The sequence below is a fragment of the Xenopus tropicalis genome, chromosome 1 (genome assembly GCF_000004195.4).
Source record: "Xenopus tropicalis strain Nigerian chromosome 1, UCB_Xtro_10.0, whole genome shotgun sequence".
NCBI lineage: Eukaryota > Metazoa > Chordata > Amphibia > Anura > Pipidae > Xenopus > Xenopus tropicalis.
The window spans coordinates 51,901,949-51,923,047 of NC_030677.2; the positions used below are offsets into that span (position 1 = coordinate 51,901,949).

The following is a 21,099-nucleotide window of genomic DNA, read 5'->3' on the forward strand; positions in this document are numbered from 1 at the left end:
TAAGATTATTGACCTACGGGCTTACCTGTTCAAGTCCCAAAGAAAATAGATAATCAAAAGTAATGGGGGCACTGATTTATCTTGTATGTTTTCTGTCCCATCAGGACTAATTTAGTTCAGTTTGTGGAGGGACTCCAGCTCAAAGATATACAACAACAGAAATATTCAACAGAAAGTAAATTCCCTTGTCACTCCAAAACCCATCTTTTTCTAGGATTGACTTATGCACTGATAATTCCAGGTATTCTTCCAACCTACTCTAGCACAACATCATAAATTCAATTCACCTGGACCAATTTGGATTTCTGTCCAACAGGTTAACAAACATTTTAGGGGTTGGTTCACCTTTAAGTTAACTTTTAGTATATTATAGAATGGCTATTTTCAATTGGTCTTCATTATTTATATTTTTATAATTATTGAATTATTTTCCTTCTTCTTCCCTTTCCAGCTTTGGAGTCACAGATAAGAGGCGCCACACATATAATAAATGAAATGTTAGGCTGCACAGCCAGAACACTTAATCCACTTTCTGAACAGTCTCTGTTTGACCAGTGGTGCTTTGCTCACCATCATTTATATTGTAACAGCACGTTTTACGGCCCTTCACTAAAAAACCATACCTCCTAATATTCGAAAAACTGTAGGAGCATCATAATTAACTGCTGTGCATACCGCAGGAATTGACATTGTGGTCTAATCTACCAGTTGTGATGGGCCAGCAAGAAAATGGAACATTCAAGGGGCTTTCTGGGACTGCTGGCTGGGGGCCAAAATTTGGGGCTGTCCTGAGAAAAGCAGGCCACTTGGGAGGTATGCAATTTCAGCATCTGTTTCAGAAGCGTGGGGCCATTACATGTTGCTGTTTTTTCTTTTAAGAAATCTTCCATTCTGGACTCCTCGAAACAGCATACACCATGGGTTAAATTCTGATCCTGAATGGCTAAGACCCCACATCCTGTCCTGTGCAGTTAGGAGAGGCGTTGTGGTCTCAAGAGTTTTTTCTTTTTTACTCACCTAGGTTTCAGTTGCACTCTGCTGGAGACAGTTCTCTCTCTGCCTCTGAACTCCCTTCATCCGGTGCGGACAGTTGAGAGCCCTGTTAAGTTGCCAGGGCTGGTGATGCCAATTAAATCTAATACTGTATGAATGGCCGTGGTAGTTCAGTTCCTATTCGTGTGCGTGGTTGCTAGGCTACGGGTCACATAGGCAGTGGGGCACGGTGACATCAGAAGCATTACATCAGCACCTCCTAAGTCTTCCAGGATAGGACTGTTTCACCATTCGAGTTACTGTGGCCTACTGCTGCTGCACTGCCTTTCTTTCTATTAGTCTGTCTTTCAAGTTAGTAACTTGGTTTCTAACTTTGCCACTTTGCTTAGATTGTAGAAAGCATTTTCTTCAGGGACTGAAGTTTTTTTCTCTACCTCTTAGCCTGGACTATCATGGCCTTAGTTTTCCCAATCGTCTACCAGATAGGTGAGTCAGCAGTGTGTAAGTATGATAGGGAGATTAAAAGAGAGAGAGAGATACATATTAATGGCTGTTTTCAGCAACCCTGCTCCCGGTGAAAGAGCAGCAGAGAAAGTCTGCACCTAGAAAGAAAAGAACCTGTCTGAGGATGAAGAATTGTTTTTTTTTTGAAACCATCAAATGTTTTTTCTGAGGAGTCTGAAGATGAGCATTTATATGAATCCAGACTTGATCTTTCACTTGTTGAACCTTTGATTAAGATGGTTAAAGGAGAAGGTAAAAACTAAAGGTGGCCATACACGGGCCGATTCTAACTGCCGATATCGGTACCTTATACCGATTCGGCCCGTGTAGGGGCACTAATGACAGGCCTGCCCAACTGATATCTGGCCTGAAATCAGCCAGATATCGATCGAGCTGGTTAAAAAATTTAGTCGGATCGGGGACCGCATAGGCTCATTGATGCGGTCGCTGATCCGACTTCGCCTATACCCGTTGTTCTAATTCAATCGTTTGGCCCTGGGGCCAAACTAGCCTGGATTCGCTCACCCTTAGGTGGGGGATATCGGGAGAAGATCCGCTCGCTGGGCAGCATCGCCAAGCGAGTGGATCTGAAGGTGTATGGCCACGTTAAGTAAGCTTTATCAGAAATCTAATGTAAATACAGCAATAAGCACTCACAGAAAAGCAGCACTGAGTTTTCTATCAAAATAAACACATGATTTCTTGTTTTCTTTTGTGTAAACATGTTCTTTGGTACCAGACTTCCTCTCCTTCAGCTTTGGTATACGAGTTTGCGCAGCTCTTTCTTCTCTCTTTTTGCTCCCCGCCCCCTACCATAAGAATTCACTTCCCCTTCCATAAGAATGTGTGATCTGAGCTACCAACAGCTAGAGCTGCAGCACGAAAGCTACTGAGACCAAGCTAAAATGGCAGCTGCTATCTTAAGCAAACAGCGGGAGCTTCTAGGGCTATTTACTCAGGTATGGTAAAGCTTTCTGCAGAATAAATATAGCGTTCTGGATGGCACTAATGTGGCTAATCTATTGGAAGTAAAATGTCAAAATGCCCTTCCTTCTCCTTTAAGGAGGCTTTAGTTCAAAAGAAGTAGTGGAGTCTAAGGCAGATAAGAAACAATACTTTTCCATTCAATGAGGTGGTAAAGGAGATGATTTCTGCTGAATGGAGGAAGCCTGAAAAGACAATTTCTATATCTCCTATGTTTGAAAGGATGTATCCTTTTCAGAATTTGGAGATTCAAGTTTGGGAAGTACCTAAGGTTGATACAGCATTCTCTAAACTAGCAAGAAATCCAGACTTGTGTCCAGGGCCATGAGGTTATGGCTCTCCAATACTGAGGAGGCATTAGTCAATTGTGTGGAGAGGTCAAACATTGTATCTGCTCTAGCCAAGTTGAAGTTAGCAGCAGAATTATTTTCTGAAGCATCTATGGATCTATGGTGAGACTGGTGGCTAGAACCACAGTGCTGTCAGGGGTGGCCAGAAGGGGGCTCTGGCTGAGAAGCTGGTCAAGTGTTAATATTTGTACCTTAACATTTGTGGGTTCAATGTTTATTCAGCCAGCAGCTGATTGACATTATAATATATAAAGAGCCTCAGCATAGGCATAGAAGATGTGATGGGTATCTTCAGGGGCCTTTAGACAGAATCTCAGAGACTTAAGTCTTATAGATTGGGAAGAGCTTATTCTAATCCTTCTTGCTGTTTGGAAGGTCAGAGTGCTTTATCCAGAGGACAGAGAGGGCATGCTTCAACCTCAACCTCTTTTTGTTCCTATACAGGTTTCTGAGATGAGGCCACCCAGGTTCCATCAACTGGGGAAGGCGGCCTGGTAAACTGACACGAGTGTTAGACATCCTTCGGTTGGGATACAGACTGGAATTCAAAAGTCTTCCTCCTAAAAGGTTTATGTAGTCCAGAATTCCTTCAAAAGCCAAAAAGTGACAAGCTCTCTGGGATTCGCTCAAGACAATGTGTCATTCGGGTGTAATATAGGTATTCCCCACTCTTTCATGTTAAGACATCTGGCAGGTACCTTACAATTACAGATCTCAGGCTTGCAAATTGTTTTCTAAATGTCAGAACTTTCAAGATGGGAGTCACTCCAACGAATTAGTCAAAACATTTTGCAGAAAGATTGGATGGTTACAGTGGATTTGGGAGAGGCTTATTATCATGTGCCCACGCTCATCAGTTGGAAGAAGAACAATCTTGGACTCAGGTAGTGAAGATTTTTGGTGCAAAGATAAACTCAGCTCAGATAACTATGTACCTACGGGAACAATGAAAGGACAAGATACTTTGGTAGATGACAGAGTTTTTGGAAACTCCACAGGTGATAGCCAAATGGATCATGAAGATCATGGAATTCATGACATCATGTGGCACTCAAGGCCACTTCGGTGCTGGTTCATACAGTGTTGGAGCAAGTTAGATAATCAACAGACTTTTTCAATACCAAGTCAGCTTCAACAATTGATGTGGTGGATGAATCCAGAAAATCTTGTCAAGATAAGTTGAATAAGGAAGGTTTCATGGAAGATGCATTAGCCCTGGGCTGGGGTGCCCATTTCCTATCAGAATGTGCTCAGAGAAGGTGGAGCTTCCAGAGATCGGATTTCCAATCTAATGTGCTAGAAATAAAAGGATTGATGCAGGCAATACAGATTTTTGCTCTGCATTTCAAGGGACAAGCCCTACTTCCTAGAATGGGCAATGTTACGGTAGTCCAGTACATAAAGAGACAAGAGGGTACCAGGAGTCTGGTTTTCCTAGACAAATTACGACCAATTATGGAAATGGTAGAAAAAATTTGATCCGTTTATAAGAAGTTTATCTTTCGGCCAAGGAAAATGTGTGCACAGATTTTCTAAGGTGAGCTCACTTGCATCCAGGAGAGTGGTAGTTGAAGAACACTGCTTTCTGACTGATTACGAGTTGTTGGGGGATGCCAGATATAGATCTCTTTGCGACTTTGGCCAACAGGAAAGTTCGCAGATTCATGACAAGACTCTCAACGGCAGGATCAGAGGCGGTAGCTGCAATAACAGCTCAGTGGGACTTCAAGCTGGGATTTGCTTTTCCTCCCACTACCCTGATACTACCTCTTCTGAGAAGGATTGTGGTGGATAATCTAAATTGCACCCTGTTGGCCTCGCAGAGTCTGGTTCCCAATGTTGAGGAATTGGCAACCTATACTCTGCTGCATTTGACACAGTTTCCAGAGCTTCTCCATCAGGGGCCTGTTACCTATCAGGACCTTTTGGTCTTCAATCTAATTGCATGATTCAGAATTTTTGCATGGCCATGGTTCAGTTGAAGAAATTTATAAAACAGCTTCTACAAGCTGGATGTGCAAAGTCTTCAAGATTCTGCATTTTCTCTATCCAGGCCCAGATTTGTGGCAAAATTTTAGGGAGCCGGATGCCACTCCATTCCCTACTAGTAAAGGTAGAAGAAAGAATGGAGCTGTGCTGGGTGGACAGAAGATTCAACAGGAGTTTCAATCTCCCACCCACATAGTTAACAGTACAGCTCTATTCTTCCTTTTTAACAGCATGGAGGGTGATGCAGGCAGGGAAGGGAGTAAATGCAGTTTACAACTGGGAAGCGAGTGCAGTTGCGAGTGAAGTAAGCACAGTAGTAAGTCATGGTTAAGTGAGCATGGTAGCAGCAGCGATTGGGGGGGGTGTGATGGGACACTACCTTTACTGGCCTAGGGCGCAAAATTAATTCAAAATCCGACCCTGGCTCTGTCTGTTCTGCAAGCTGTTAACCAGTAGGTTTTGGTTGTTTATTCCCTCCCAGGGAGCATGGGTAAATCAAACGTTGTATGCTGTTTTGAGGAGTCCAGGAAATTCTATCACACTAAGGGGCACATTTACTAATCCACGAATCCGAATGGGAAAAATTTGGATTGGAAACGAACATTTTGCGTGTTTTTCGTATTTTTTGCGTTTTTTTCGGCGCCGTTACGACTTTTTCGTAGCCATTACGACTTGCACGAATTGTCGCAACTTTTTCATAGCTGTTATGATTTGCTCGTATATTGTCGCAACTTTTTCGTATTGAGCGCTCATAAACTGCGGGCAAACCTTTCAGACTTTGCATAATTTTGGAAGCCTCCCATAGGACTCAATGGCACTCTGCAGCTCCAACCTGGCCCAAGGAAAGTCACGATACTGAAGCTTGAATGAATCCGAAACTTTCGTACTCGGCGCAACGGCTACGAAAAAGTTGCGACAATTCGCACAAGTTGTAATGCTACGAAAAAGTTTGCGACAATTTACGAAAAGTAGACAGCTGGCGGTGTACGGGGGGAGCAAATATACATTTTTAATTAAGGGGGTGAAATCGGGTGCCTGCCCTAGCCAATCAGGATTTAACCCCTGGTGTCTGCAGACACCTCTCAACAATGTTATGATAGATGTAAAAAGGTTTAATTTCTGGTGTCAGTGTCTCAAAAATTATATTCTGGGTTGACCTTTAAAAGGAGCATAACTAAAAACCCCTCCATTCCAGTAGGACATAATAAATAATATATAGTGTTGGTTTTACTTTGGACTAAAAATTTATATTAGCTTTAACACTGGCCTGGCCCCTTTATTGGAGCTCCCTATAGATATGCTATGGTCCATTTATCAAATGAAGAGTGGGCGTACCCTAATGGTTCCTGCCAGAAGAACAGTAAGAGGGGGATAGCCAATCACACCCCTCCAGTCACTCAGGCAAAGACAGGCTTCAGTTCCCTATCAGGTCAGCCTAGGTGCTGATTGGTTCTTATCCTACAGTGCAGTGTGCTGAGTCCCATCAGCTCCCCTACACAGCCTAGGAAAGAAGGCAACAAGAAGTGGAAAGGATGGGCAGGGCTAGTGATGTTTAAGGGGAAATTTTCAATAAATCAGCCCAAAATACATATTTTTAAAGCACATTCCTTCTATATTGAAAAGAGTATAAGGCACTGGCACATTTTTGTTGTTTTAAACAATATCTCTCCTGTATTATCACCTAGCCGTAGATTGCACAAAAATGCATTCCTTTTTGGTCAAATTGGCAGAAGAGAATGGCAGAGGTTGAGGTACTGGCAAAAGATAATGATGGCAGCAGGTACTGTTGGCAGCCAGGAGTGGTGGACTGAGATGGCAGGGGCCCACCAGAAACCCTGGACCATGGGCCCACTCTCGAAACTTAAATGCCTCCTCTCATCCCTCAAACTCTTTCTTATCCCAGTCTCTTTTCTCTACATACTATTCTCTATTCTTCCATCTATCAATCTTCCTTGTTCCCATACGTAAAAAGGGAATGACCATGCAATTGGCCAAATAGATAGAAGCAAGAGGGCCCACCGGGAGTTTTCCTGGTATCCTGGTGGGCCAGTCCCACACTGTCGCCATGTCAATGTTACCGAGTCCTGCCTGGTTTTCCTAATTAGGGAAACTGGTCAGGAGGTTTTGACCCGAGCCAAAACCGGACATGTGGCAGCCCTATTTAATTGTAAAAAGTCTACACCTTGTTTTCACAAAAATAGAAAGAGCCAAAAAATTCAATATTACTTGCAGTGAATTTCACCATTTCCCTTTCCTAAATTAGTCACTATGTGAAAAATATGTCCCTTGTTTACAAAAATAAACTGACACCCCCACACTACAAAATAAAACCCCTAAAAAGATACCTTAATGTCACTTGGGGGCTGATTTACTAATCCACGAACGGTCCTAAGGCGTCCGAATGCGTTTTTTTCGTAATGATCGGTATTTTGCGATTTTTTCGTAAATTGTCGCGACTTTTTCATAGCCGTTACGACTGTTTCACAAAATGTCGCAACTTTTTCGTAGCGTTACGACTTGCGCAAAATGTCGCGACTTTTTCGTAGCCGTCGCGCCGAGTATGAAAGTTTCGGATTCATTTAAGCTTCAGTATCGTGACTTTCCTTGGGCCAGGTTGGAGCTGCAGAGTGCCATTGAGTCCTATGGGAGACTTTCCTTGGGCCAGGTTGGAGCTGCAGAGTGCCATTGAGCCCTATGGGAGACTTTCCTTGGGCCAGGTTGGAGCTGCAGAGTGCCATTGAGCCCTATGGGAGACTTTCCTTGGGCCAGGTTGGAGCTGCAGAGTGCCATTGAGCCCTATGGGAGACTTTCCTTGGGCCGGGTTGGAGCTGCAGAGTGCCATTGAGCCCTATGGGAGACTTTCCTTGGGCCAGGTTGGAGCTGCAGAGTGCCATTGAGCCCTATGGGAGACTTTCCTTGGGCCAGGTTGGAGCTGCAGAGTGCCATTGAGCCCTATGGGAGACTTTCCTTGGGCCGGGTTAGAGCTGCAGAGTGCCATTGAGCCCTATGGGAGACTTTCCTTGGGCCAGGTTGGAGCTGCAGAGTGCCATTGAGCCCTATGGGAGACTTTCCTTGGGCCAGGTTGGAGCTGCAGAGTGCCATTGAGCCCTATGGGAGACTTTCCTTGGGCCGGGTTGGAGCTGCAGAGTGCCATTGAGCCCTATGGGAGACTTTCCTTGGGCCAGGTTGGAGCTGCAGAGTGCCATTGAGCCCTATGGGAGACTTTCCTTGGGCCAGGTTGGAGCTGCAGAGTGCCATTGAGCCCTATGGGAGGCTTTCCTTGGGCCGGGTTGGAGCGGCAGAGTGCCATTGAGTCCTATGGGAGGCTTCAAAATCATGCAAAGTCTGAAAGTTTTGCCCGGAGTTTACGAGCGCTCAATACAAAAAAGTCGCGACAAGATACGAGCAAATCGTAATGGCTACGAAAAAGTCGCGACAATTCGCGGAAGTCGTAATGGTTACGAAAAAGTCGCGACAATTTACGAAAAGTCGTAACGGCGACGAAAAAATTGCAAAAAATACAAAAAAGTCGCAAAATGTTCGTTATCCAATTTGGATTCGTGGGTTAGTAAATCAGCCCCTTGGAACTCCTTCTTTCATGATTAAATTGTGAGAATAGTCTCCAATAACTGAAGGTATTGTTCGTAACCATTATTACTGGTTGGCAACTAAATTACTGGCTGGCAACCAACACGAAAGAAAAGTTATTTCCATATTTTCTGTTCTAACAAAAGTAGCAGTTTCGAGAAGAAAAAAAAACCAGACTGGTAGCAAACCTACTACTGCCACTTTCTAGCAGTTTAGGATTGTCAGTGTATTGCTGAGTTACACAGTGTCTGCACGTCACTCCAACAAGGCTGCGCAGGCGCATTACCGCGCACATGTGTACTTGTGACGCCATCATAGCGCGTCGGGGTTTTCTGTAAGACATGAGGGAAGCAGCGTGTAATTAACAGTTGTGTGGAATGTGTAAGTATGATCTGGGACTGTGGGCTGTAAAAGAAAATTGGAAAAAAAGCGGGACCATTGGGCGGTTTATCATATGAATTGCTGACGAATAGCCAGAGAAGCATTTTGTAGCATAGACCTGCTGCATCGCAGTTAAGATGCAAAAAGCGACCCACATATTCCTGGGGAGCCCGTCTTTTAGGGATGTTAGAAATGCCCGAAAACTGGTCAGGCAGTAATATGTATATATTCCTTTTATGTTTGTCTTAGGAATGCATTTACCACTTTAGTGCGCTATTTAAGCATGTGATAAAATTGCAATGAAAGTATTTTATGGCCAGAGAAAGATTACACGCATTTAAGTTTGAATTATGTAATTACTATAAAGGTGTATGCTTTTGTATCAGTGGATAAAGGCATTGGGTTTGTATTCCATAAATAATACAGGTTCAAATACATTACAGAATCTTTACAGGTATAGGATCTATTATCCAGAATGCTGGACTTTTCCAGATACAGACTCTTTCTGCAGTTTGGATCACCATGCCTTAAGTCTTCTGAAAATCATTTAATCAAGTACAAGCTACTGTTTAATTATTACAGAGAAAAGGGAAATCATTGATCGCCAATAAATTAAAACACTTTAGGTATATTCCACTACCCCCAAATAAACTGTCTGGCTTATTTGCACATTATGTACGCAGCGCTGTACAGTAGAATACATTAATACAAACAGGGGGTTAATAAGATAATAGATAAATACAAAGTATAACAATAAATACAGCAACTTACATATAAGTTAAGAGTCGAGGACACAAGAGGAAGGAGGTCCCTGCCCCGTAGAGCTTACAATCTATATGGGAGGGGTAACTAACAGACACAAATAGACAAATATAAGTGCTGTAGGTCACAGTGGGTGATATTACAGCTTGTGCAAAAATGTACAATACTTTCAATGAAACTTACATATAAACTCCACTGACCCCCAGGTAGGTGGGAAAGCGTTAAACTTAGGACAAACTCAATTGACCCCCAATAAACTGAATGGCTTATTAGCAAATTAATCAATAAAACTCTTTTCAAATTGCTTAATTATAAAGTAACATCAGCTGTTTATATTGCACAAACAAGGAGCACGGCTGAAAATTTGGTACTGGGCACTTGTGCCCATGCATGAATAACTTGTATGGGGCCCCAACTTTTTTTCATATCCACTAGGTGGGATGAATGGATCAGCACGTCAAAAATGTCTGTTGGAAGAACTTTATTATTGTCAAACTTTATTTTTACTGCATTATTAACTATTACTACTGTGGGCTGTAACTGTTTTTGTATATCTTTTTTTTTTTTAGTTTTTTACATGTTGTCATGGAAACACAACGTGGAACTCAGTCAACTGACAGTGTTATAGAGGGCAATCATTTTCCTATTTGTGAACCAGAAATTATGGACAACTGCATATATTCTGTAGTTAATGATGGCTTTGATATTGCCTCACAATCAGCTGAAAAAATACACCAAAATGACAGTTTTTCAAATACTGATGAACAGGAGAAAGTTGTTGCTCCCGAGTTGGAAATATCTGAAGCTGTGGGTACAACTGCCTTGGATCAAAATTCAACATGTCATCAAGACCAAGAAGAACGTATGGAAGTGACTGTTCAGTTGGAAAGCCTTAATTTTAAAAACAATTGCACAGATACCAATAATTCTATGGAGAAGGAAATAGCAGCAGAAATGAGTTGCAAACAAGTCTCTGATGGGGAGAATGATCAAACAGCAGAAGATAATGATGAAACAAAAGAAAACTCTTCTGAGGACTCTAGTTCTGATAGGTAAAAGCTTTGGATTTTATTATGTGCCCTCTAATCATAAGTTCACACTTGAAGACTGTACTGCTGTAACTACCTAACAAGTTGGTGTTCTTATATATAAGAAACCAAACCTTAATTTGCATTTATTAAAAATTAATTTTTATTTTTTATTAACACAAATTAAGGTTTGGTTTCTTATATATAAGAGCGCCAACTCGTTAGGGAGTTAGATATAAATATACACAGGATTAGGTAGAGGAAGGCGGCTCTCTAACTGTATGTTAGCACTGATTTGAACACTTAAATTTTGGCTATTAAGAGCACATGGTGTTATATTGTAATACGTTATCTAGAGCTGCTTCAGTAGATAAGGTATTGTATATTGCCGCGGGTTGGGTAATTTAATATTAATATACACTGTACTGCTGTGTTACTATGAGAAGCATCTTTTTTCCTCACGTACCACCTACATAGTATATGGTTTAAACCTAAATTAAATGTCTTGAATTCCCAGTAAATTATATAAAGATATTTTTTAGAGAATATCTGGGAAACTTTACCCATTGCCAGCTACTGTGAGTGTGCTTTAAAACTGGCAAGAATGACAGATTACTGAAGTTAAATGACATGTAAACCCCAATTGTTTAATTTTCTACTAGATTTTATCTTGCCCTGGAATAGTTAAACTTTAACCTGTAAATGCACTGTTCTTTCAATGCCAAGATGCGATTGCGTGAAACATTTATTCTTCTGTGGGGCTTATTCTGGTTGGCTGACCATAGCATGTTAAGTCCCTGTGCTCTTTAGTAACCGTCTTAAGCCTAGACTGCATCTGCATCTGCATATGAAACTCAAATAAACTTGTCTATATAATCTGGTAAACCTGACTGCACATGTATTAGTTAGAGCTAGTAAAGGCACATCTTTGCTTGGAGTTGAAGAGTTGTTGCTAATTCATGATAATCCTGTCATTTAAAGGAACAGTGACACCAAAAAATGAAAGAGGTTTAAAGTAATAAAAATATAATGCACTGTTGTGTTTGCTACAGTAACACTACTATAATTTATATAATAAGCTGCTGTGTAGCCACGGGGGCAGCCATTCCAGCTGGAAAAAAGGAGAAAAGGCACAGGTTACATAGCAGATAACAGATAAAACACTATTGTATTCTACAGAACTTATCTGTTATATGCTATGTGCCTGTACCTTTTCTCCTTTGAATGGCTGCCTCCATGGCTACATAGCAGCTTATTTATATAAATTATAGTAGACTTTCTGAAGTAAACACACAACTTTACCAGTGCAGGGCAGCAGCACATTATATTTTAGTTACTTTTATACACTTTCATTTTTTGGTGTTACTGTTCCTTTAAAATGCCAAAAGGATGAATAAGACTTTAAAGGAGAACTAAATTTAAATCACTGGGGGGTGCCAGAATATTAGGCACCCCCCAGGCACATGCTCTAGAGTGGAAAAAAGCCAGCTTTTCATTTCTAAGTTTAAGTTTAAACTGCAGGAGCATGTGCAGTAAAGTAAAAGCCAAACTTAGAAACAAAAAAACGCCTTTTCACTCTAGTGCGCATGCCTACGCAAGGAAAAAAGTAGAGAGAAGAGAAAGCAAGATTGTGCTAAAGAACCTCTGCAGAAATACCCCGGCCTGTGCTGTTTTCTGCTAACAGGAGCACTGACCCAGCATATTAGGTAAGCTATTACAATAACTGGGGAGTGTCTTATATTTGGCACCTCCCCCAGTGATTAAGACTTTAGTTCTCCTTTAAAACCTTGGCTTTTTAAATTGTTAGGTGATGACCATTTTGTACACAGAAAAAGTAGTAACATATGGCCCTTATACTTTTCCATCATTTTAATTGCAATGATATATATTTATATACTTTTATACTGGGTGTTGGGCCGAATGCTACTTTTGTTTTTTAATAGCTGTATTTATGAGTGCACATTTATTTTTTTTGCAGTGATACTGACTCTGATTCATCATCATCCTCATCATCATCTTCCTCAATACTTCTTCCTATAGAAGAAGAAGAGCCAACTGTAAATAATGATGTTCCTTTAAAAACAAAGGATGAACTCCTACTCAATGTGAGTGTTTTTGTGTCCTGTAAAACTGGTTTTATGTAATTGACAGATAGAAGCTAGGCATGCTGTTAATGGATCATTTGTAAAGGTGGCCATACACGAGGCGATTTCGCTCGTTGTGCGATGAACGATTATATCGACAAACGATCGTATGGCGATCGAGTTCGCATACGATATGCCATCCACGGGCAACGATAATTCGGGAAAGATTTCGTTGCATCATTATCGTAAAATACGTACGATCGTACATCTACGTACGATCGAATGTCGTTGACTTCCGCTGCTGGCAATCGTGACATGCGCAGAGAACAATCGTTGAAAGACAAATGTCTGACACTCACACCAACTGGCAGATTTTATCGTTAAACGACCAAAATTTTTAAACCTGGCCGATCGATTTTGGGGACGATAATGTCGGCTCGTTTAGTGGGCCGACGATCGTTCGTACACCACCAACTATACGATAACTTAACGATAGCATCGGATTGTTCGGGAATCGGTCGTTTGTAAGTAAAAAATCGGTCCGTGTATGGCCACCTTAAGATGGTGCCAGAAAATCTAATTAGTAATTTGAATGGTTTCATGGTACTTACAAGAAAGGGCAGGGTAGCACAGAGATAAGCACTGTGGGCGCCTAATTCACACTGGGGAATCTATGTTCCAGCTCTGGAGACAATACAGCAGGTTCAAAAATTGACAGGCAGGAGAAACAGTCATGTGATTGGCTAGCAATGAGAGGATTTGCATATATTTAAAAATCAGTCGGCTTTATTTGGAATCATTAAAACAGTTCAAGGATAGGGCAGAGAACTGGCTGAAGTTGTTAATACTTATTTATTAAGACTGTCCCATATAATATGGGCATTTCTCCTTGTTTAATTGGATTTAATTAATTTAGTGAATTGAGTGTACAAACCGGATTCCAAAAAAGTTGGGACACTAAACAAATTGTGAATAAAAACTGAACGCAATGATGTGGAGGTGCCAACTTCTAATATTTTATTCAGAATAGAACATAAATCACGGAACAAAAGTTTAAACTGAGAAAATGTACCATTTTAAGGGAAAAATATGTTGATTCATAATTTCATGGTGTCAACAAATCCCAAAAAAGTTGGGACAAGGCCATTTTCACCACTGTGTGGCATCTCCCCTTCTTCTTACAACACTTAACAGACGTCTGGGGACCGAGGAGACCAGTTTCTCAAGTTTAGGAATAGGAATGCTCTCCCATTCTTGTCTAATACAGGCCTCTAACTGTTCAATCGTCTTGGGCCTTCTTTGTCGCACCTTCCTATTTATGATGCGCCAAATGTTCTCTATAGGTGAAAGATCTGGACTGCAAACTGGCCATTTCAGTACCTGGATCCTTCTCCTATGCAGCCATGTTGTGATTGATGCAGAATGTGGTCTGGCATTATCTTGTTGAAAAATGCAGGGTCTTCCCTGAAAGAGATGATGTCTGGATGGGAGCATATGTTGTTCTAGAACCTGAATATATTTTTCTGCATTGATGCTGCCTTTCCAGACATGCAAGCTGCCCATGCCACACGCACTCATGCAACCCCATACCATCAGAGATGCAGGCTTCTGAACTGAGCGTTGATAACAACTTGGGTTGTCCTTGTCCTCTTTGGTCCGGATGACATGGCATCCCAGATTTCCAAAAAAAAACTTCGAATCGTGACTCGTCTGACCACAGAACAGTCTTCCATTTTGCCACACTCCATTTTAAATGATCCCTGGCCCAGTGAAAACGCCTGAGCTTGTGGATCTTGCTTAGAAATGGCTTCTTCTTTGCACTGTAGAGTTTCAGCTGGCAACAGCGGATGGCACTGTGGATTGTGTTCACTGACAATGGTTTCTGGAAGTATTCCTGAGCCCATTCTGTGATTTCCTTTACAGTAGCATTCTTGTTTGTGGTGCAGTGTCGTTTAAGGGCCCGGAGATTACGGGCATCCAGTATGGTTTTACGGCCTTGACCCTTACGCACAGAGATTGTTCCAGATTATCTGAATCTTCTGATGATGTTATGCACAGTTGATGATAGATGCAAAATCTTTGCAATTTTTCGCTGGGTAACACCTTTCTGATATTGCTCCACTATCTTTCTGCGCAACATTGTGGGAATTGGTGATCCTCTACCCATCTTGGCTTCTGAGAGACACTGCAACTCTGAGAAGCTCTTTTTATACCCAATCATGTTGCCAATTGACCTAATTAGTGTTATTTGGTCTTCCAGCTCTTCGTTATGCTCAAATTTACTTTTTCCAGCTTCTTATTGCTACTTGTCCCAACTTTTTTGGGATTTGTTGACACCATGAAATTCTGAATCAACATATTTTTCCCTTAAAATGGTACATTTTCTCAGTTTAAACTTTTGTTCCGTGATTTATGTTCTATTCTGAATAAAATATTAGAAGTTTGCACCTCCATATCATTGCGTTCAGTTTTTATTCACAATTTGTTTAATGTCCCAACTTTTTTGGAATCCGGTTTGTAAATTTAAAATAGAATATATAGACATTTTCCTTATATATTTGCTTCATTTAGTGTTTAGACTGTGCATGTAAAATCAATACCTTTTCTTTATTGTGGAATTTGCTACTATCTATTTAATACTAGCTGTAATATGAATGTATCCAATGTAGCATTTACTTTGCGTGCTTTGATGTGCTGTGATGTGATACGATTTGTCTTAGGTTTTAAATACTCAAATGCTATTCACATAATTGTTTGTGTAAGTATTTTTTGTGAAGGGGTGTAATTGGTTTCTGAGGAAGTGGCAAGTGTTAGCCATGAAACCTGCCCTATCCATGAACTGTTTTTAATGATACCAAAAAAAGCTGACCAATTTTTGAAAATGATTACATATAGTCCTGACAGAGTTATAGAAGCCCAAGTTAGCAAGTCAACATTTCTCTGTGGCATCACCTTTCACATATTTTATCTTTACCACCTCTTCATCTACATATCAAGGAAAAGAGCTAAAACATTTTATTTAATTTACCTATATATCTGGACCTATTAAAACAGTGTGATGTGAATCTTGATTAAATAAACATACGGATCATTGAGATTGTATTTGAAGAGATTTGTTAGCTTCTGTAGTGGTAAGGCCATACCACAGGGCACAAGGCCCTGGGTTCTAAATCAAGGTTTACGTGCCCTGGGTTCAAAGCCAGCAGAGCAAGTAAACATAATGTTAAAGTAGCGCTACCCATGTTCTGCATTTCGGGCTGATTTTGCAGTATGTTGCATGTTCATGGGACTCAATGTATTCAAATTAATATGATGTACAAGTAGCCTATAAACTTAAAAAGAAAATATATAGAAAGACAGAAACTTATTACAGTATATATCTCTTCCCAGTCTGGCATGTGGTAACTGGTTTCTAGTCCCTCCTTGATTGTTTGGACACTTTTGTCAGTGTTAAGTAGACATGTGAGACTCTTGCTTTGTAGCATCACACATTTTTTTTTACTTTACGTAATATTATTCACGATTTTTAGCGCTATTGGTTTGCATTCCCCATGCCCTACCATTTGCTGTGGATTTATCTTCAATCTTTTCAATCTGTGCTAACCACATTTAGGGTATTCTCTTTGGGAAATGCACCACTATTTACAAATTATACATTGATTCATGTAGATCGGCTGATTAAACCATGACGTGAGCCCATGGCCTATAAATCTGATGCACTTCGCTGTAAGCAAGATCAGTTTTCTTCCTTAAACTTTTAAAATAAGCTAAACCACCTTTTCTTATTTCCCGTTAGAACATTTAAAACGAAAAAATCAGAATTCATATTTAAGTAAATATAGAAATAATGAACATAATTAGCAATTATCAGTTCTGCCATTAACATGTTTACTACATTTTATCCTATGCCCGAGTACAAACAACAGAAAAGTACCGTATTTCCTTCCTACTTAGAGAAAAATTAGACAATAAATTAGGGAACATTTTCCACTTGACAATTATTAATTCACCCAAAAGAGGACAGTCATTTTGTGGTAATTATATCAAGTATTTCATTTACTCAGCTTATTATTTCAAAACATTAAACAGCCTTATTACAGTAATGTGATAAAAGAGTAGAACTCTTCATATTTTTCTGGAAAAGGAAACTACATGCAAGAATTATCTAACCATCCATCAGGACCATATTATTAAACACACTACATGTGTATACATAAATTAAGACAAAAGTATCTGGACACTTGCCTGTCCAGCATCTCATTCCCAAACCAAGAGTATAAATTTTATTGCTCCTAATTTTGTTCTTATAAAAGACTCTAGTTAAATAAAATAAAATGAGGTAGGGTCTTAATGTATTTACGGGGGTAGTGTAGAATGTGCTGTTTTCAATTGGTCTTTATTTTTTTAGCTTTTGAATTCTTTGCTGCCTTCTTCTGCCCCTTTTCAGCTTTTACTGATGCCAGCAGGCAAAAAACAATTGCTCTCTCAGGCAAATTGTTTTGTTACTTCAATTTCCCTCCCTCTCCTTAGTGGCCTATTAAAGACCCCTTTATATATTGGCCTGTGTGCTCCCTCAGAGTTCACCTAACAAAAAATAATGCAACTCTAACTGTAATAGGAAAAGGGTGTAAAAAACACAACTTGCCCATTAATTGGCTCTATTTATGAGTACCCAATGGCACATACTACTGAAAAAGTTAATTTTTATAAAAATGGTGTATTTATGTAAAGCAGGGTTTTACATATAAGCGATTTTATGCAATATATTTTTTATCTACATTGTTTGGGGTATAGTTTTTTCTTTAAGACTGCCAGATGGTAAAATGCCATTTATTATGCCTGCACCGTATATAAATAGTTTTTGTGTTGACATTGCTTTTGGATACAGCTATGATCTCAGCAGTGCATGTTCTAGCTGAGGATATTTTGTTTTAGACTGTGTCTAAATACTTTTGGCCATATAATGTGTGTTTATATGGGTATAATAAAAGAATCCTTTAAAGCATCTTAGCGTCTTAAATGTGCTAGCAGATGCATTCCTCTTTCTTCAATTGTTTGCTGTTTTCCTTTTCCAGAGTTTTTGTTTATATATGCCAACCTTGGTAGTATTCCTCATCATTAAATCCAAGAGCAGGAATAGGAGCTATTATGCAAAATTATGGGGATTTTGACATAAGGGAGGCAAAAACGAATATAAGATCATATATTTTTGCTATTTTTCTCTTTAGCTGGGTTAAGCAGTGGCTTAATTGTAGATGCTGATGGTGATATCTTAGTACAGGTATAGGACCCATTATCCAGAATGCTCGGGACCAAGAGTATTCCGGATAAGGGGTCTTTCCGTAATTTGGATCTCAATACCTTAAGTCTACTAAAAAATCAATAAAACATTAATTAAACCCAATAGGATTGTTTTGCATCCAATAAGGATTATTTATATCTTAGTTGGGATCAATTACAAGGTACTGTTTTATTTCTACTTAGAAAAAGGAAATCCGTTTTAAATTTCTGAATTATTTGATTAAAATGGAGTCTATGGGAGATGGGCTTTCCGTAATTCGGAGCTTTCTGGATAACGGGTTTCCGGATAAGGGGTCCGATACCTGTACAGGTAATTGATCTGTTATCTGGAAACCCATTATCCAGAAAGTTCCAAATTATGGGAAGGCCATCTCCCATAGACTCCATTTTAATCAAATCACATTTTTATAAAATTATTTCATTTTCTCTGCATGGCACATTTTGACTTCGCAAGATTTTTCCACTCTTCTTTGCAGAAACACTCAAAATCTGTCAGATTGCGAGGGCATCTCCTGTGCACAGCCCTCTTCAGATAACCCCACAGATTTTCAATCGGATTCAGGTCTGGGCTCTGGCTGGGCCATTCCAAAACTTTAATCTTCTTCCGGTGAAGCCATTCCTTTGTTGATTTGGATGTATGCTTTGGGTCGTTGTCATGCTGAAAGATGAAGTTCCTCCTCATATTCAGCTTTCGAGCAGAAGCCTGAAGGTTTTGTGCCAATATTGACTGGTATTTAGAACTGTTCATAATTCCCTCTATCTCAACTAAGGCCCCAGTTCCAGCTGAAGAAAAACAGCCCCAAAGCATAATGCTGCCACCACCAAGCTTCACTGTGGGTATGGTGTTCTTTTGGTGATGTGCAGTATTGTTTTTGCGCCAAACATATTTTTTGGAATTATGGCCAAAAAGTTCAACCTTGGTTTCATCAGACCATAACACCTTTTCCCACATGCTTTTGGGAGACATTAGATGTGTTTTTGCAAAATGTAGCCTGGCTTGGATGTTTTTCTTCGTAAGAAAAGGCTTTCGTTTTGCCACTCTAGCCCATAGCCCAGACATATGAAGAATACAGGAGATTGTTGTCACATGTACCACAGCTAGTACTTGCCAAATATTCCTGCAGCTCCTTTAATGTTGCTGTAGGCCTCTTGGTAGCCTCCCTGACCAGTTTTCTTCTCGTCTTTTGGAGGGATGTCCAGTTCTTGGTAATGTCACTGGTGTGCCATATTTTCTTCACTGTGTTCCATGGTATATCTAATGTCTTGGAAATTATTTTGTACCCTTCTCCTGACTGATACAGTGGCTTGCAAAAGTATTCGGCCCCCTTGAACTTTTCCACATTTTTTTACATTACAGCCACAAACAGGAATCAATTTTATTGGAATTCCACGTGAAAGACCAATACAAAGGGGTGTCCACGTGAGAAGTGGAACGAAAATCATACATGATTCCAAACATTTTTTACTAATAAATAACTGCAAAGTGGGGTGTGCATAATTATTCAGCCCCCTTTGGTCTGAGTGCAGTCAGTTGCCCATAGACATTGCCTGATGAGTGCTAATGACTAAACAGAGTGCACCTGTGTGTAATCTAATGTCAGTACAAATACAACTGATCTGTGACGGCCTCAGAGGTTGTCTAAGAGAATATTGGGAGCAACAACACCATGAAGTCCAAAGAACACACCAGACAGGTCAGGGATAAAGTTATTGAGAAATTTAAAGCAGGCTTAGGCTACAAAAAGATTTCCAAAGCCTTGAACATCCCACGGAGCACTGTTCAAGCGATCATTCAGAAATGGAAGGAGTATGGCACAACTGTAAACCTACCAAGACAAGGCCGTCCACCTAAACTCACAGGCCGAACAAGGAGAGCGCTGATCAGAAATGCAGCCAAGAGGCCCATGGTGACTCTGGACGAGCTGCAGAGATCTACAGCTCAGGTGGGGGAATCTGTCCATAGGACAACTATTAGTCGTGCACTGCACAAAGTTGTCCTTTATGGAAGAGTGGCAAGAAGAAAGCCATTGTTAACAGAAAACCATAAGAAGTCCAGTTTGCAGTTTGCCACAAGCCATGTGGGGGACACATCAAACATGTGGAAGAAGGTGCTCTGGTCAGATGAGACCAAAATGGAACTTTTTGGCCAAAATGCAAAACGCTATGTGTGGCGGAAAACTAACACTGCATATCACTCTGAACACACCATCCCCACTGTCAAATATGGTGGTGGCAGCATCATCCTCTGGGGGTGCTTCTATTCAGCAGGGACAGGGAAGCTGGTCAGAGTTGATGGGAAGATGGATGGAGCCAAATACAGGGCAATCTTGGAAGAAAACCTCTTGGAGTCTGCAAAAGACTTGAGACTGGGGCAGAGGTTCACCTTCCAGCAGGACAACGACCCTAAACATAAAGCCAGGGCAACAATGGAATGGTTTAAAACAAAACATATCCATGTGTTAGAATGGCCCAGTCAAAGTCCAGATCTAAATCCAATCGAGAATCTGTGGCAAGATCTGAAAACTGCTGTTCCCAAACGCTGTCCATCTAATCTGACTGAGCTGGAGCTGTTTTGCAAAGAAGAATTGGCAAGGATTTCAGTCTCTAGATGTGCAAAGCTGGTAGAGACATACCCTAAAAGACTGGCAGCTGTAATTGCAGCAAAAGGTGGTTCTACAAAGTATTGACTCAGGGGGCTGAATAATTACGCACACCCCACTTTGCAGTTATTTAATTGTAATTAATGTTTGGAATCATGTATGATTTTCGTTCCACTTCTTACACGTACTACACTTTGTATTGGTCTTTCACGTGGAATTTCAATAAAATTGATTCATGTTTGTGGCTGTAATGTGACAAAATGTGGAAAAGTGCAAGGGGGCCGAATACTTTTGCAAGCCACTGTATCTTTTAACAATGAGATCCCTCTGATGCTTTGTTGTGGGATGCGACTAAAAAAATGTCAGGAAAGACCAACTAGAGCAGCTGAACTTTATTTGGGGTTAATCAGAGGCACTTTAAATGATGGCAGGTGTATGCTGACTCCTATTTAACATAATTTTGAATGTGATTGCTTAATTCTGAACACGGCTACATCCCCAGTTAGAAGAGGGTGTGCACACTTGTGCAACCACA

General features: G+C 40.5%; 1 protein-coding gene across 2 annotated transcripts in view; it reads left to right on the forward strand.

The window, feature by feature from the left end:
- Window positions 1-8,669: 8,669 nt before the first annotated feature.
- Window positions 8,670-21,099, forward strand: part of naf1 (nuclear assembly factor 1 ribonucleoprotein) — a 35,170-nt gene continuing 22,740 nt past the window's right edge. The window contains exons 1-3 of one of the 2 annotated variants that reach the window (XM_004911162.3): window positions 8,670-8,789; window positions 10,121-10,603; window positions 12,558-12,684. In XM_004911162.3, the coding sequence (XP_004911219.2) occupies window positions 10,137-10,603; window positions 12,558-12,684 (594 nt within the window). In that variant the 5' untranslated portion in view covers window positions 8,670-8,789; window positions 10,121-10,136. Of the gene's footprint in view, window positions 8,790-8,966; window positions 8,996-10,120; window positions 10,604-12,557; window positions 12,685-21,099 lie in introns of those variants that run through there. The other variant, XM_031895470.1, reaches the window with a different exon arrangement.